At 35.7% G+C, this 18,266-nt stretch overlaps 3 protein-coding genes across 3 annotated transcripts; 2 read left to right on the top strand and 1 right to left on the bottom strand.

Moving 5' to 3' along the window:
- The first annotated feature begins 2,096 nt into the window (after positions 1–2,096).
- On the top strand, positions 2,097–6,524 carry SOX (sulfite oxidase). The gene is made up of 12 exons (XM_018119862.2): positions 2,097–2,305; positions 2,729–2,844; positions 2,951–3,013; positions 3,201–3,237; positions 3,326–3,407; positions 3,713–3,831; positions 3,948–4,043; positions 4,265–4,375; positions 4,461–4,562; positions 4,923–4,970; positions 5,456–5,671; positions 6,220–6,524. The coding sequence occupies exons 1-12, from the start codon at positions 2,231–2,233 to the stop codon at positions 6,334–6,336; spliced, it is 1,182 nt and encodes a 393-aa protein (XP_017975351.1). The 5' UTR covers positions 2,097–2,230; the 3' UTR covers positions 6,337–6,524.
- Positions 6,525–11,394: 4,870 nt separating this feature from the next.
- CYP94B2 (cytochrome P450, family 94, subfamily B, polypeptide 2) lies at positions 11,395–13,108 on the top strand. Its single transcript, XM_018119861.2, has one exon. The coding sequence runs from the start codon at positions 11,568–11,570 to the stop codon at positions 13,092–13,094; it is 1,527 nt and encodes a 508-aa protein (XP_017975350.1). The 5' UTR covers positions 11,395–11,567; the 3' UTR covers positions 13,095–13,108.
- Positions 13,109–13,639: 531 nt separating this feature from the next.
- Positions 13,640–18,095, bottom strand: LOC18601000 (P-loop containing nucleoside triphosphate hydrolases superfamily protein). Its single transcript, XM_007031798.3, has 13 exons — positions 17,748–18,095; positions 17,385–17,523; positions 16,863–17,237; positions 16,482–16,720; positions 16,038–16,165; positions 15,818–15,936; positions 15,643–15,735; positions 15,294–15,395; positions 14,810–14,912; positions 14,417–14,500; positions 14,240–14,335; positions 14,019–14,146; positions 13,640–13,925 (listed from the first exon to the last, which is right to left on the bottom strand). The coding sequence occupies exons 1-13, from the start codon at positions 18,017–18,019 to the stop codon at positions 13,824–13,826; spliced, it is 1,980 nt and encodes a 659-aa protein (XP_007031860.2). The 5' UTR covers positions 18,020–18,095; the 3' UTR covers positions 13,640–13,823.
- Positions 18,096–18,266: the final 171 nt, after the last annotated feature.

Here is an 18,266-nt window from a genome sequence, read left to right as displayed (position 1 = left end):
GGGATATCTTCATTTATGCACAAGTTACCCAAAGTTGTTGGTATTTGAAAATTTTGAAAATGGTGGGGGATTGTTGGTATTTTTTCAAAATTAAAGGGTATCTCACATGATGAAAAACTATCATTAGCTCAAAAGTTATGTCACAAAAAGTGACATAATGTGTCTATTAGATATAGACAGGTTTTCATGTGAATAGTTATATCTTTTGAAAAATGACATACAAAAGTTATGAGACATGTTGAAAAGACACCATTGCTCAAAAGTTAAAGTGAAAAGTTATTGTTTCAAGTTATAAATCAAAGGTTATAATTTATAGGATGAATAGTTATCTATTCATAAGATGACTATTGAAACAATACTATATCTAAAAGTTGTGTTAGCAAAAATGTAAAGATGTTTTTTAGACAAAGAGGTGTCTTTATGAAAGGGTTGTATCTTTGAAGAAGAGACACTTGGAAGCTTATATAAAGGGTTTGTTGCCAACCATTTTGACACACCAAAAAATCAGAAATAAAAGCAAGAGCAGAAAAGTCAAGAGCAAGATAAGTGTTGTGTTCTAATAACATAAACACTTAAGATCCTATCATTTACAAGATATTTCGAATTCTTTATAATCTACTTGCTGCAAAAAGTAAGCTGTAAGACCAAACAACTTTACAAACCCTCAGGTGTATCTAGCGGTCTACTTCGTAAGTGCAATACGAAAGTTAGACGTTAGTTTCATTGTATCCTTGAGACTATTTGCATTATTCTCCTTTGCATACCGAGTGGTAGGGGTGAAATAAGTCTTAAAGATAGACGTCTATTTGAAAGGCTCGTCTTAAAGCTAATTTTACCTATTCTTAAATGCTGTATAAAACCCCATAACACCAACATTCTTGACAATATCGCCTTGTATAAATATGTATAATCATTATTTTATGAAATATAATTGATTTGAGAATTCCCCCTCAGACTTTAGATCTTATAACTTTTTGAAGAAAATATAATAACTCCGAGACGTCTTTATCCTATTACTTAATTAATAATCACCCTCTACAAGGCTCCACCAAGGTGTTTTCCTCAACTTCTCTTTCTTCATCAAACTTCCTCATCTCTTTGACCACTACTCTTTCAGCAACTTCATTGCTCTCATGGTTGCTTCAAGCCGCCAACAAAGCACCCAAATATTACAACATTTGCCTTGCATCTGCATGCCATTGCAAAGCCAGAGATGGCAATGGTATTATAGTTTCTTAGAGAAGGTTGGTTTTTGAGAGCCATTAAAGCTTGAGGCATTTGCAGTGAAAATGTTTTCGATACATATTTGACAGTCTAAATAGTTTGATTCGTGTCTGAAAACAAAAAACAATGAAGAATTATTTACTGCTTTTATAGTTCCTGAGCTATTCATTGCAAAATTTTCCTAATGGGATGAAACTTTCTTTCTTTTGAGTATTTGAGAGACAATGCAAATGCAAATATAACACTCAAGATCCACATCTAAAATTGAGTTGAGGATTACATTCTTTTTGAATTGAATTCTGTGAACATTATCCACAAAAACTCTTGCTCTTACTTTTGGTATGGTTTTCCCTTCATATTTGCAAATTTGTTATATCATTCAGAAAATTTGAAACTTGAAAACTCCCATGAAATTCTTTAATCTTTCCACAATTTTTTTGTGTCAATAGGAAGAATAAAAAATTTTCACTGACAAGGGAGCACTCAAATTTGGCCAAGAAATAAAACTTTGTGGCTATTTTCAATTACCATCACAAGTTCAAAAACAGGTGGCCTTTCCCTGTCATCAACCTTAATACGTGGTTTCTCTGTTTCCCTGGAAAAACAGATTCTGTGGATTCCATGGGGAGACCCCAGACTTCCAAACCTTTCCGGCCCCATTAAAAATTGGAAAAGAACAAAGAAGAAAAACAAAACAAAACCATAAAATATTCCCGTCTGTCTCCTCGTCACTACTCGCTAGCTAGGTCCAGGTGGCATTTTTATTAATCAAGTCAAGAGCTTATCTGCATTGTTGAAGTGGACCCTACTTGCAGATGGACGGTGGATGATGGGTCTCTCCCCTTTGTAATTGTAGCCTCGTCATCATCAAAGCATTTTTGGAAACTAAACCAAAAGCCAACGGACACTCGCTCTCTTTCTCTCTCTCGGTGGAGTCTCTCCGCAGCGAAAGATAACTTGATTGCTTCTGTTTGAGTCATTGAGAGAATCGTAAAGGGCAGTGAAAATGCCAGGAATAAGAGGACCTTCTGATTATTCTCGAGAACCGCCTCGTCATCCTTGTCTTCAGATCAACGCCAAGGCAAGATTTTGCTGTTTAATCACTCATTTTGCCTTTGATCATGGAATTTTATCTTTTAGTTAGAGAAAGGAGGGTTTTTTTTTTCTTGGGTGTTTTGATAAGTATTGATTTTAATAACCAATGAAAAAGAATAATTTTTGGATTACCAGTGAAAGTATGATTCATTTTATACAACTTTTCAGCTTTTGGTTTATTAAATATGCATGAAAAGAATTGTGTCCAAGTTGTTAAGTGGGTAAAGCTGATTCTTTGCATGTTGAATTGAGTTGGCCATGGTTCAAAACGCCTCCTTTAGGCCAAGAGGAATGCTTTTTTCCCCTTTCAAGTGTCCATTTCCTTGTAAAAACAATATTTGTAGGTTATTGTAATCATTGATAAGAGTCTCAATGAGTAATCCTTTTGTTATTGGCATCTGTACTGCAGGAGCCCTTCAATGCTGAGCCACCGCGTTCAGCTTTAGTTTCCTCTTATGCGACTCCGGTGGATTTGTTTTACAAGAGAAATCATGGACCAATACCAGTAGTTGATGACATAGAGAGGTTATATACTCTTTCCTTGTCCCACGCTAACACTTGTTAGAGCTTTTTAATGTGTTTATTCTGTTGGGGATTCATAATGACTTTACAACATCTTTTGGAAAATCAGATATTGTGTTGATTTTTGTGGTTTGAGTGAAACTCCCAAAAAGCTGTATATGAGAGATATCAGGTAAGTGGTAGCCTTGCGAATTGCAATGCAAGAAACCAACTGTATGTATTACAGTTTTAGCAATTTATGATAATTAATCTTGCAATCCAGTCTATTCTCTAGTTTCTGTCAAGAATTCTTTCCTATGTGTTAGTCTGCATTTTAAAGTTCCTGAAGCAATGAATTGAAATTTTTTAATGACTTACAGGATGCTACCAAAGTACAATGTTACTGCCACTTTACAGGTATGATTTGTTAACAGATTTGCCTCTGCTCTATGTGGTGCTGTTCTTGTTGCATTTGTTCATTGATTTGGCTTGATGGTTTATTCAGTGTGCGGGTAATAGGAGGACTGCCATGAGCAAAACCAGGAAAGTTAGAGGAGTTGGCTGGGATGTTTCTGCTATAGGGAATGGTTTGTTATATCCATCTCAAACTTACAATGAGTTTTTCAAACTTATGTTTCATGTGTGAGCGCATGTGTAGAGACATGCAGATATGCATGTGCACACTTCACACGCATGTACGTGCATGTCTGTGTACAGAATTAGGAATGAATTAGAGCCAGCTTTATTTGTTCAGGAGTTCTATTGATTTCCCCCCCTAATTCTATGTATATTTTCATGTCTGTTTGTAATTTTAGTATTCATAATTACATGTCAAATTGCATTATAGATGTTCTATTATATTTGGTCTCATATTGTCTTTCTGACCTTTCAGCTGTGTGGGGAGGTGCCAAATTGGCTGATGTTCTTGAACTCATTGGGATACCAAAGTTGACTAGTAGCACTCAGTCTGGTGGAAAACATGTTGAATTTGTAAGCATTGATAAGTGTAAGGTAGTAACTTTGGCCTCTTGAATTTCATTGTTAATCTTTGCGCTGTTCAATGGCTGTTTCTATCAGCACGAGAACATCACTTCATTTTCCACTATTTGTGTTTCAAATAAGTGTAGGAGGAGAATGGTGGGCCATACAAGGCATCAATTCCACTTAGTCAGGCCACAAACCCTGTAGCTGATGTCTTACTTGCTTATGAGATGAATGGAGAGGTTAGGAAACTTACTCTCATCTGATGATGTTCTTTTCTACAGTGTACCTTTGCTTAGACCTTCATGATTGTTGATATTTCGATGCCCTGAATTGATGATAATGCTATTTCTATATTTCAATTCAGTATTTCCTCTTTCCCACCCTGATGAATTGTTTTTGGGAGCATAATATCCCAATGGGTTTTCCTAACATGAACTATTGTCTTGTTATCATGCTAAAGCCTCTTAACAGGGATCATGGTTATCCATTGAGAGTAATTGTGCCAGGTGTTATAGGTGCTCGTTCTGTCAAGTGGCTGGATTCTATCAATATAATAGCAGAAGAATGCCAGGTTGAAGGAGGTTTCATCTTTATTCGAATTTGTGTTATCATTTTCCACATTGTCATCTGCTTGAGTTACATTTACTACCTTACAGGGATTCTTCATGCAAAAGGACTACAAGATGTTTCCGCCATCTGTGGATTGGGATAACATCAATTGGTCTACCAGGAAGCCACAAATGGATTTCCCAGTTCAGGTGTTTACTAGATTTTGCTTAGATTAGTCTAGTCTTATCTACTAGATTTTGCTTAGAATAGTCTAGTCTTATCTGTAAATTATTGTATATTCGTAACTTTAAAGCAGGGTATTTAACACCTATACTATAAGTTTTTCTGATAAGCTGTATAACTATGAAGACAATGTTTTAACCCATAAATATCAAGATCCAGACAAGCTGTTTTTTACATTTTATTTTAGTTGGGGCTGAATCTATTGGGAGGAATTTATGTGTGAGGAACCTGGGTCTAATACAATTATCTAGCTTTCTATTAGTAAGAAAAAGTTTATTCAATGAACTGCAGTCTTGACCAATATTAGTTACTTTGCTGGTTGGCAGTCTGCGATTTGTTCTTTGGAAGATGTGCAGTCAATAAAACCTGGAAAGGTAAGTTCTCTTTGCAACCATAGCTTTATAAAGGTTGTGTGGGTATGTAAATACCATTATAAAGCTGTCATTATGACATTTCTTTAATCATGTTTCATATGGCTTGCATGATTTTAGAATTATGCCCAGCTTTATAAAGGTTTGTACATAAGTATCATATTGATGTTTTCTGTTTTGTTTGGCCAGAATATTGAGGTTTACGTGACTTGTAAAAGACTTTTCACTAATTTGATCTACATACATCTGCCAGAAGCAAGTGATTTCCTTGTCTTAAAGTCTCACCAGTTAGGGTAGAGGCATTATCCCTTAGTTCTCTGAAGTCAACCTAGATGCCCAAGAAGTAAACCTGGACCTTGTGTGCAAGTTTGGTCTCAATTAAAGACTCGTTTCCTCTTCTATTATATTAAACCTGGTTAATCATGGTGCCCCAGCCAATTGGATGCTACTAAAGTTACTTAGATTTTGTGCTGTCAAATTTTATGCAGGTAACAATTAGTGGATATGCAGTATCAGGAGGAGGCCGTGGAATCGAACGAGTAGATGTATCTATTGATGGTGGCAAAACCTGGGTAGAAGCCTTCAGATCTCAGAAGACTGGTATCCCTTACATAGCAGATCACATCAGCAGTGACAAATGGGCATGGGTGCTTTTTGAGGTCACAGTTGATATCCCACACAGTACTGAAATTGTTGCCAAAGCGGTACATCACCTGTTATTTTATAATAAAGTTACTTTTTCTGGTTCATTTCCCTGTTAGAACGCAGAATGCACCAATTAACATTTGATCATCAGTTAGATTTTCTACCTAGGATTCATGTAAATGTAATCCAAAGCAGCCATATTACCAGGCCATCTCTATAACCATTTCCAGCATGGACACAAAACCTTCTGATAAAGAACTTCATAGCTGCTAGACCATACTAGCCCATGCTACAACATATTTACTGTCCTTACTTAATATAAGAATTTCTTCTGTCTGAAGTTTATCATAAGTTAATGGAAATGTAATTTTTTGACATTACAGAAAGATAAAAATGTAAAATCCTAAGATCTTAGTAATTACGGGCTGATGGCATTGGCATCATTGAGTCCAGTTCCCAGAGAATTTTACCTGAGTTCAGTAACTTTCATAATTCTTTATACCCAAGCTGATGTTTACAAACATTGGCATTCCATTGCGCATCCATGTTCATTGGATTGCTAACTGTGTTTTGCATTTATGTCTCTCTTCATTTCATTGATTTGCAGGTGGATTCAGCTGCAAATGTCCAACCTGAAAAGGTGCAAGACATTTGGAACCTAAGAGGGATTCTGAACACTTCATGGCACCAAGTTCATGTTCGTGTGGGCCACTCAAATATGTAAATCGAACCTAATGAACCGTTAAATAACTAAGCTACCGTCCTGAATATGTGGCTGGCTTTCATTACCATGTGGTTTGTGCAAAAATTTTAGTGTTGCCTGGCTTTAATAATGCTGTTGTGGTGGGTTCTTATGTAATCTAAGGAACACAATTGAGTTGTTGAAAGTTTTGCGACGTGGTTTCTCTTCAATCTTACATGAATTTATAGTCTTGGTTAGATCTGACCATCGCTGTCCCCTGGTGTTGCTAATTTTTTACTGTTTTCTGGGCCAATATTCTGCTACGCTCCATTTATGTCAGGATATGGCGTCTGATGCAAAATTCTCCCCAAAAAAGCTTCTGGGATCATTGGTATGAATATTGGGGTTTCAGGTTTTTAAGTTTTAACACAAGGAAGCAATTATATGAAAATCCTTACTGTGACCAGGTCTCCTCATACCATTGCCAGACTCAAGGTGGCATGCCCACCTTCAGTATCCAAGTAAGATTTTGATTGGGAAGGAGTTAACAATCTGGCTTTTGGAGAACAGTAAAGCAGTTGGTCGTTAGCAACTGTTCACTTCTCCTTATTAATCATACCAAAGTAACTAAAACTGCATGACCAAAACATCATTGCAACAGAATGGGAGTGGGAGGATTGCATCAACATGTCGGCGAGGCTAAGCCAATTACGGCGGGGGCTGTGAATAACAGGTTTCCTTGATGGGAACCACCAGGCGTCTCTTCCATCTTTCAGGGAGTGACATTTTTTCTGACATAAATATCAGCTTCAGCTTTTCCATTCAATCATAAAAAATCAATTAATAGGAACTATGATATGATATTAAATCTTTAGAATGACTGTTCGATCTAAAAATCAATTAACAATAAAAAAAAAAGATTCTTCTTTTATTTATATACTCAAAAATTATTTCATAAAATCTTTGTTCTTTTGATTATTATGAAAAATGATTTACATTAAAATTCTTGAAACTGATATTTCTTTTCTAATATATACCTTCTGACACTTTACTAACCTAATCCTAGGAAGATTACCATTGGAGTCCTGTCAACTTGTGTCTTTAATATCTTAACAGGTTATTGGTTAAACTTCAACCGACCCCTGTTTTAAGCAATGCCCAATACATTTCGTAGTCAAAAAGGTAAAAGAAAATTAGTGGTGAAGCTTTGGAAAGGGAACTATTTTGTTTTGTTTACCTGCAAAAGTGTGGGAACGGACAAAACATTCACATAATTTCTTTTTCCTTTTTATACTGCAATTCATACCCTAAATAATTAGCACGAATGGCCTTCATCCTGATCCCACACTGCCATTTTCCTGCTTTATCTTTATGTGTGTGAACTGGCGGAGCTTGGGCTTACTTTAATCAAAAGATCAACCACATAACCACCATTTTAACCTGTTTTGATTAGCTAATTAATGTTTTTTTTATCTAATCCTGGATGGGTAGTTTTTTGTTAAATTTTAAACAATGATTGACGCTTAGGATATTTCTATTAATAGATGTTAGATTCTTTTATCAGTACGTGTAATGTTTACGGATTTATCATAAGAAAAGAATCACAAAGAATATAACTAATGTGGGCAACGACTGCTCTGATATCCAGTTGAATATTTAGATAAATATTCTATCTAAAATCAATTGATAATAAATAAAAAAAAATATGTATTATATTTATATATACAAAATATTCTCAATTTAACAGACACGAAACCATTTTTTTATCACCATTTCAATCATTTTGAACGTGTTGCTCTTATTTTTCTTCAACTTGGTCCAAGTTCCCACGGGTTGATCAGTCGATTAACCAAGCAAAGTCATTTCTTAATGGACTTTGAATCTACTATGCTTGTTTGCATCTGCCCTGACATAGCACATGCCATCAAAAACAAACACTAGGATTCGCACTATGAACCATTAATTAATAATGATAATAATAACAAAGATAGATGATCCCTTTGGATCTTTCATTCAACCTTGGATGCTTTTTACTATTAAAACTTTCCTTTTTTTTCTTATTTTGGCAGGCATGGAAAACTTTTTCCCATCATTAAAGAAATGGGAACAAAGCTTCGGTGATTTGTTAAATATTATCATCACATCCTTGTCTCATTCATCAGGTTTTTCAATCATTCACATTTGATCAGAGCTGCATCCAAAATAATTTATTCATATTATTTTTAAGAGGTCGGGTGCGCTCGTGATGATTTTAATGATTCTCTCAGCAAATTTAGTCACGTTTCCTTACATGGGGTGCCCATTTATGGTCGGCTACAGGGTAAACAAAGAGATTACTTACTAGAAAACAAGAGAAAGAATGGGAAAAAGGAAAAGAAGAGAAAGGATGCTGGCAGTGTGTGGATCAGAGCATGCATGGTAATTATGTATGATTTTGTAGGAAATCTTGTTTGCTTTTATGCAAAAATTTAGACAAATTTAAACTAACGTGACTTTCAAAAATTTAACTTTTAAATTACTAATAACGATGATGATTAAGGGAACGAGGTGTTATGTGCAACTCGGTTGACAAGCAGCACGGTGTCGGTTGACGGCCGAGATGGGAAGAAGGGAGTTGGGTACTTTTTAGGATTTGAAGTTTCGAGAGATAGGGAATTAATAAGAGAAGTTACATATTTGATTTCTTCCTCATAATTTAAAAAAAAAAAATGTGTCGGGAAGGTGTCTCTATCAACAATTGAAACGATCATCTGTTCAAACTATCGAGATCAATCACTTCTCAAATAGAGTCAATTGATTGAACTGTTTTTAATTGAATTATTGAAACCGTCCGAATACTCAATCCTAATGATAATTTAGATCTCTTTGTAAGTCATAACAATCACTTTTACACCCCATGTTGAATAATATATCATGGAAATTTCATAGCATCTACTCCATTTATGGCAACCAACAACTGATCCAAAAAGAGACATGGTGCAGTTAATTTAAGGACCCACATTTGATACCCTTGTCTGGATGACCTCCCATTGCCACAAGTTAAACCTGCCTACGACAACCCCAGCCATTGGACTGGATGATCAATGAATTCGGTGGCTCAGGCAGGCTTCTTTTTAATGTTTCAGTTTTGCTGCCTTGATAAAGCAGAGCATGATGGTGGGGAAGAGAAGAGAACGTGGATGTTTGGTGGTCAGTATTGATGATAAACATTTTGCTTTTTTTATTGTTTCATTTTCATCACATGGGGATTCTGCTATGGGTATCAGACAAGACAGTCGCGGTGCAGTTGGCCTACTGTAAAGAAGAAAAGGCTGTTGATGAAATTTCAGTTTATCTTCTTTACAAGAAGATTAGAGAGACACGAGGGCTTCTTCTGGATGTAGCTGTTCCAGCACAGGAGTAAAAATCTAATATGAGTTAAATTATGTAATTTATCTTTATATTTTATCAAAGTGATCCCTTGTATAATAATTTGTAAAAATTAAATTTTTATATTTTTCAAGATTGATAATATAAGTCTAATGTATTAAATTTTTTTTTTGTTATTTATACTGATATGATGTTGGTTATGTTGATTTGATAATTTTTTTTATTGATGTGATATTGAATCTGATGTGATAATGATTATGTAATATTTTATAAACAATGTAACGATAATAGAGACATGATATAATCAAACATTGACATAAACTTTGTAAGTACTAATGTGGAATTATCTAATGTTAATTAATAATTTTAATCAAGATTAGAAAACTAATAAATCAAAAATACGAATAGGTTTTTAAAAATTACAAAAAGAGGGTTATTAAACAAAAAAGAATTAAATTTATGTGTTTCAGAATTTAAAACAATAAAAAAATTCTGAAATAGATAAAAATTATTAGATCATCACTCACACATCATTATATTCAATATTATATCATCAAAGAAATACTATGTCATTATAGATAATAAAAAAATTTTAATATTCTCAACAATTAGACAGATATTGTCATTTTTAAAAAAATATAAAAATTTAATTTTTATAAATTATTATATATGAACTAAATTAACTATCTTATCAAAATATAAGAAGTAATTACATAATTTAACTTATAAAATGTTATGGAATAATTTTAAGTGATATATCAATTTTATGGTCATTAAGATTTTATTGGCTTTTATGGTTAACGTGTAAAAGAGTTATTAAACATGAATGATTGATTGCGCTTGGGTCTCAGTGAGGTCCCAGCTTGTCAGCAAACAGAAGAGAACCGACTCTGTGAGTGAATGCAGGATTTTACACGTAATTTCCAGGTCTCACTCTACCATTTCACTTGTTTAAATAAACATTATCTAACGAACAAACTAGTCACAAATTGACTAGCATTTCAAACCTAAAAGCCCTTTTACGCTAACGGCCACTTGAAACCTGACAAAATTTGTGCCCAATTCACTTATAAAGCATGACTATTGGCACTTGGTAGGGTAACATCCAGACCAGCAAGTCATCACTCTGGACAAAGATAGACTACCCTTTAACTACCCTCTTCTTAAATCAATTTGTGGAAAGAAATTTGCCCATTTTAAAAGAAGAAATAAAGAATATACAAAGAAATAAATTTTGAATTTTGTATAAAAAATCAGGCAACCAAAACACACATCATGCTAGAGTTATCCATTAATACCAAAATAATAATTGGATTAATGTCCTTATGTCTTCCACTTTTATTATAAATTTTAAATGGATCATCATAAGATTGATAATAATATTTTTATTTTCGAAACTGATCAATAACTATCATTGTTTATTTTGCATCGATATATTTATTAAATTAAAAAATATCCTGAATATATAATAATTGATTTTAAATTAGATACACGTCTTAATGAAAAACGAAAGAGTGATTTTTTAAAGTAAAATCAACTTATTTAAGAATTGAAATTTTTCTAATTTTCTTACTCTTGTCTCTTAGGTAGAGCACACATCACAGTAATTTTCCGTGCCTACTTTAAACAAGATGTTTTTTTTATTTTAAAGTTTAATGGAAATATATATATTTTTTCTCTTAATGCACCTATGTAGTGGGTCAACTACATCTATTCATTATTTGTGAGAATAATGGTAATGACTTAGCCATGAAAATAACATAACGTTTTAAAAATAAAATACTTGTAGCTGATATATTTCTCATAACCCTCTTAAGAGAGCTAGTTTTGCAAACCCCCCTTGACGTTGCAGAACCAACCATCAGTTCATCCTGGATAGCCATTTCTGCCATCTTTATGCTACGATGGAAACAATCATGTCTCTCTTTAGGCTTCTGCCCTTCAAGTTTGTGTTTGTATCAGTGTTTCTCTCTTTGTTGCATGCAGTCTTGTGTAAAGTCTGCAGAGCTCCAAAATTGTCAGGACATGGCCCCCCATCCTATCCAGTAATCGGCTGCTTGATTTCCTTTTACAAAAGCCGCACTCGTCTGTTAGAGTGGTACACAGAGCTCCTTGCAGCATCAGCCACCAACACGATTGTGGTGAACCGGCTTGGTGCTCGAAGAACTATTGTGACTGCAAACTCGGAGAACGTTGAATACATGCTCAAAACCAACTTCAACAACTTCCCTAAAGGCAAGCCTTTCACTGAAATTCTAGGGGACTTTCTTGGCTATGGGATTTTCAATGTGGATGGGGAGCTTTGGCGCATGCAACGGAAGTTAGCAAGCCATGCTTTCAGCACCAATTCTTTGAGAGAAGTTGTGATGAGTACATTGGAGGAAGAGGTGGAAAATCAGTTGTTACCTTTGCTAGAGTCATTAGCTGAGACGTCAAGAGTGGTCGACCTACAGGACTTGCTGAGAAGGCTTGCGTTTAATATGGTCTGTAAGGTCTCGTTAGGGGTGGATCGCTGTTGTTTAGATCCTTCTCTGCCTGTTTCGCCTCTCAGCAAAGCTTTTGACATGGCGTCAGAGATATGCGCCAGGCGTGGAGCTGCTCCTTTGTTCTTGGTCTGGAAGGTCAAGAAATGGCTCGGAGTTGGATCAGAGAAAAGGCTCAAAGATGCTGTGGAGGAAGTTCATGCCTACGTTGAGGAGATAATTCGGGACAAGAAGAAAAAGATCGATGAAGGGGAAGAGAATTGTGGTGAAGATCTCTTATCGAGGTTGATATTGGCTGGCCATGATGAGGAACTGATAAGAGATATGGCAATAAGCTTCATCATGGCAGGAAGGGATACAACTTCAGCAGCAATGACATGGCTCTTCTGGTTGCTTTCCTGCCATCCAGTTATAGAGCAAGAATTGCTGAAAGAGATAGAGAATATGGAGGAAAGATTGTTAGATTATGAATCATTGAAAGACCTGAAATTGTTGAAAGCATCTCTTTGTGAATCCATGAGGCTCTATCCACCAGTAGCCTGGGACTCCAAGCATGCCATGGCGGATGACATGTTGCCTGATGGTACCCTAGTCCAGGCAGGAGATAGAGTGACCTACTTTCCCTACGGAATGGGGAGGATGGAAGCATTGTGGGGAAAGGACTGGTCTGAGTTCAGACCAAGCCGATGGTTTATTGAACCAAGCTACCATGGAGGGTCACTAAAGAAGGTAAGTCCATACAAGTTTCCAGTTTTCCAGGCCGGTCCAAGAGTTTGTCTTGGAAAGGAGATGGCCTTCATTCAGATGAAATATGTGGTGGCTTCCATACTTGGGCGGTTCGAAATCAGACCAGTTGGTTCAGATAAGCCGGTCTTCGTGCCACTCTTGACGGCTCACATGGCCGGTGGACTAAAGGTTGTGATTCAGAAAAGAGATCATTCAAGATAAGACCAAAAGAAAAATACATTAATTTAGGGGGAGTCAATGGTTCTGAATTAAAATTGTGAGGCAATGTAAGATGCCAATATGCCATTATGTTCCCATCTGTATTATAGTTAGGACGAAATGAATAGCTGAAACAATAACATACTTAGTATAATTTTTTAATCAGAGATTAATCATAATCATATTTGCATCATGATCATTGATTCAAAATCATGTGGCTTTCCTGCATGGGACAAAGTTGTAATTGTAAAAGCATGAGCATGGTTAATTATCTCTAATACCTAGTCAGAATGCACATGCATGCGTGTTTCAAATGATTATGTCACATGTATTGATTTCTTAAGAGGGAAAAAGGTTTCAAATCTTCAAAATAATAATCTTTACTTGTCAGCACAGTACCTTAAGCATATTTAATTCTCTTCTCCCTTGATTAACCACCTTGTTTTAATATTTAAAAAAATCATTATAATTAATTATTATTACACACAAAGAAACAAGAAAAGAGCTGATGCTGCCAAATCTAGGATGATATAGAAGAGATGAATTAATAACAGAAAACCCTCAGGATAATAGAAATCAAAGCAGTATGTTTCCCATTTTCATACAGGATAGAAAAAGATGAATGTAACCGGTGCAAGATGCTGCTCTGTGGTTCTTTTTTTTTTTTTTTTTGCCACTTGAAAAGGAAAAAAAATAATGTCCTCTATTTTCTTTCTAGTCTTTTTTCAATCTTTAGAGTGATAAGCTTCCAAATTGTTTGTTCCATTCTTCATACGTACCCAATTCATTCAGAGAAACTGAGGGCCTGACCTCTTGTAACGCATTTTCAAAGTCCTACATAAGAAGAAGATGGCCTCAAATGATTAAGCTGATGAAAGTTTTACCTTGTAGACATGTTTGTTCTAGTTCAGACTTGCATGTCATTACCTGAAGAGTTACTGGCCGCATATCCTCTTTCTTCAGCTTTGTAATTTCTATGCCTTGCCTCAGAGCCTCTCTAAGAGGACCCATAGATGCATCTTTCACTAAGTTTTTCATATCTGATCCTGAGTAGCCTGCAAAGGATAGGTAACGAGCAAGGAAATTTCGGAGGATTAGCTAAGAAAAAGACAGAACAGCTCAACAGCCAAAAGAAGATAGAAGCTAACCTTCAGTTAACTTGCATATGGCACCAATATCTTCTTCTGAAAGCTTGAATAATCCATCTTTCTCTAAGAGATTACGTACTATCCAGGCTCTGGCTTCTTCATCCCCAGAAAAAAGCAAGTCAGAAACAAATTCTGTGGCATAAATGGCTAGAATTAGATATGAAATGTCAGTTGCACCTGATGAAGGAAGGGGAATATAGAGTCTCTTGGTAAGTCTTCTCCGTGCTGCTTCATCAAGCTCTTGAGGTCTATTTGTTGCTCCTGGAATATAAAGATGTCAATGCCATTGCTTGATATGACTCACCATATTTGAAGAGATTCAAGTAAAGTCTAAAAGTTACAATGTCAAATATAACTTGGATAAGAGATTTTTATTTCATTCTTGTGAGATGCAGGCATAATTATCATGAATTGAACTAGTTCTCTATATTCATTCAGAAAGTGTTAAGGATTTAACATGAATGCAAATACTAGAGGTTGCAACACTCTCATTTCTGACAGGAGGTCCCTTTATTGAAACCTTTTCCATTTGTCGACAAACATATATAGATTAAATGGCTTCAACAATACCTATAAGAAGAATCTGCTCACTGCCACTATCAAAGCCTTCCATTTCAATGAGGAACTGCGTCTTGAGTCTTCTACTTGATTCATGCTCACCTTCTGATTTACGCTGTAACCAGATAAAAACCTTTTAGCAGAACACTTTATTGACTAGTTATAAAGATTATTATGATGTAAGAGTCTAGTAAACTGCATTGGCCGAATTATTACTTTGATTTACAAGTGGTGTGTCTGTAAATTACATAGATGTGAAGCATAGCCTAGTTCGAACAGAATTAACGAAAAAACAAAACTTTATTAATGATCAAAAGAAAATAAATCCTTGTTCATTTGTATGGTTTGGTGAATATCCACATAGATGACTGCTAAGGCAAAATAATTAAATTCGTCATCAAGTTTGACCAAACCTCCAATCATCTCAATAAAGCATTCAAAGGTAGCTCTGACACCAATTCAAGCTTGTCTTTAAGAGACATAAGATATATCTTACCTGAGATAGAAGTGAATCTATTTCATCAACAAAAATTACAGCCGGCTGACGACAACTGGCCACCCCAAAAAGCGCCCTCACTAGCTTTTCACCCTCACCAATCTACAGTCACCAGTTGGAACGTTAGCTATTGTAGTTGATTCAAAATAATTTCTGGAAGAGAATATTAGTAAGTAGTAACTTCTGGAAATGAAATGCTAGGAGTGACTTAAGAGATTTTAAACTATATACTTACTGTGGATCTCAGAGATACATGTTGGATGGTGCCAAAATATTTGACAGGCCTTCCAGCATTTCAAAAGCAAATATGCAAAGTACCATACAGACAAACAGGGAGACAGAAACATACCCACTTGCTTGTCAATGAACTAGCAGATATGTAGAAAAAGGTGGCTTTGGCTTCCCCAGCTATAGCTTTCCCAATCATTGTTTTGCCTGTTCCCTATGGTAATAGTAGGTGCCCAAAGAAGTCATAAACCCATGATATTAGCACCTCCAATTATAGAGAATAAGAAAATACTTACTGGGGGACCAAAGAGAAGAAGACCTCTCCCAGGAGAGCGACAGCCTCTAAATATGTCAGGACGTAATAGAGGCCATATGACCATCTCTGTCACACATTTTTTGGCATGCTCCAAGCCAGCTGCAGCAGTTGAAGGCAGAAATTGTAAATTTAATTACAAAATTTTTAGATAGGCACATAGCTGAACAAAGTGGAAACCTAAAAGGAACATCTTATGATACCAATATCATCCCACCGAACATTTGGATCTCGATCCATAATCTCATTACTGACATGCTCAATAAGTCGAGGTTCCAAGTTCCTTAATTTTTCAGGAAGTTCACCATCAGGACCACACAGCATTTCCAAACTGGAGGCAAAACCATTAAAAACAAGTTAAGACACAAAGGTCAGGCATCAGACATATAAATAATGCTATTCAATATAAGACTTGAAAACTGATCCTAGTATAGGAGATAACAATAGTGCTCAAACTCAGTTTCAAATATGTCTATGAAGGCTTTAAAAGCTCATTTGTTTGTAAGAGAAACATAAGAAATTCTTTAGTCAACAGAAATCTTAAATAGTTGAATCTCCTTGTAGATACCAGACATTGAAAATGTAATACAGAAACCATGATGATCTAGTTGCAATTTTCATTTCATTGAAGAATTAACATAACTCACCATGTCCTTGTTGAATCATCTAATGACTCATCACCCTTTCCACCAATTCGTGATGTCACATTTCCAACACTGCCCCCATTTGATCTTATTGGGGGAACAAAATTACCACGAACTCCACGGCGAGTAAAACCATAGGATTTTGCACCATAACCTCTAGTATTGAAATTGGTATCACTCTGTGGGGAGGCAGAAGGACTTGGAGAACCAGCCAGCCCTCGTTTTTGCCTCGCATCCATTTCCTATAACAAAGGGATTAACAATGGAATGCATGGAAATATTGTAGAAAATGTAAAACAAATGGTTTCAGTTCCAAATACTTCAGGAAAAGTACTGGACCAATTGGCAATTTACACGCCAAAACTCCAATAGTTTGTATCTTACCAGTTTTGCTCTTGCTGTTACAAATCCGTTCCCTGAAATATCAGCATGAGCTTCTTCATTGCTTGACGGTGAATTAGGGCTACTGATTTCTATGTGTGCACGCTTTGTCCCTGAGGTATTTACATGGGCCCTTTCTTCCTCTTTAACTTTGGAAAATATTGAAACACTGTGTCCCCTATGAAGGTTGCGATTAAAATGACCCTTTTCCACTATAACACAATCTTCAGAACTGTTAGTTTTGGAGTCCAAAGAACTCTTGTATGAGCAATTATTTGCCCTTGTAATTTTGTTTCCATACAAAGATGTCAACTTTGCCTGTGTGGTAACTTTTGACGGCTTGCTAATCAACTTATCTTGCCTGTCTTGTTGGCCTCCCTGAGACACAGTCAAAGCTCAGTTTATTCAAAAAAAAAAATAAACTTGTAATCGATGATCTTTTCCAAGTTCGATCATAAAAGAAGACGAAATGAACTTTTTTCCAGAGAAATTAATTGCAAATAAATGAAATTAAGTATTCTTTACCAATTCATTTACAGCCTTTCCCTTAGATTGCTGAAGCAGTGCACAAAAATACTTTGATTGCTTAATTTTGTCAATGTCAACACCTCCTTTCCTGCCAAAAACACAACCAGGAGCTTTGCCTGCCTGTTCAAATGCTCGGCTGAAAGTATGCGTAACACACTTCATCAACATCAATGATCAAGATTTAAATGCATAACACATTATTAAAACCCAAAAAAAATCCTAATAATTAATAAAATCAAGCTTTAATCGCAAGTTTGATTTGGAATTATCTAAGAAGATAAGCATAATTTCAATTTACTGAATTGAAGCAAGAAAAAAAAGGTTTAAAACCCTAAAATTTAATTCATGATATACAAATACCGATCAGATTCTTGAACGAGGGCACGCCGAGCTGAGTCGAGCTTAGACACAGTGTCGCGACGTATGGGACGAGTGAAGGCCTCATCAACTTCAGAATGAGAGTGAGAATCGAGGAAGCCGAGGAGTCGAAGCGAGAGGACCTGAGCCGCAGCGAAATCCCGCTTCTCGAGGCAGAGCTCGGCGCCGAAGAGCAGCGAGTGTAGGCGCTTCAGGTTCTGATCCACTTCTTTTCTCCAACACATTTTTTTCTCTTTCGAGTTCGATTCTTCCATTTCTTTAATGTTTCTTTGGTTATTTGTTTTCCTGGTTTTTGGTTGCAACGAAGAAGAAGATATTCAATTTTGGGCTCTGGTTTTTAACATTTCCCGCCAGTTTCTGGCTTTGGATCGCTTTAAAATGAGCGGATAAGAAAATGATACTATTGTTGGGCTAAATTACGTTATAGCCACTCAATGGCCCAACATTTTTTTCCTTTTCTTTTAAATAAGTTTAAAAAAAATTAATTAAAATAAAAAAATA

Source organism: Theobroma cacao, chromosome 4 (genome assembly GCF_053813885.1).
Source record: "Theobroma cacao isolate CCN51 chromosome 4, ASM5381388v1, whole genome shotgun sequence".
NCBI classification, from domain to species: domain Eukaryota; kingdom Viridiplantae; phylum Streptophyta; class Magnoliopsida; order Malvales; family Malvaceae; genus Theobroma; species Theobroma cacao.
The sequence above is the reverse complement of the archived record's forward strand: the minus strand, read 5'-3'. Positions and strand labels throughout refer to the sequence as shown.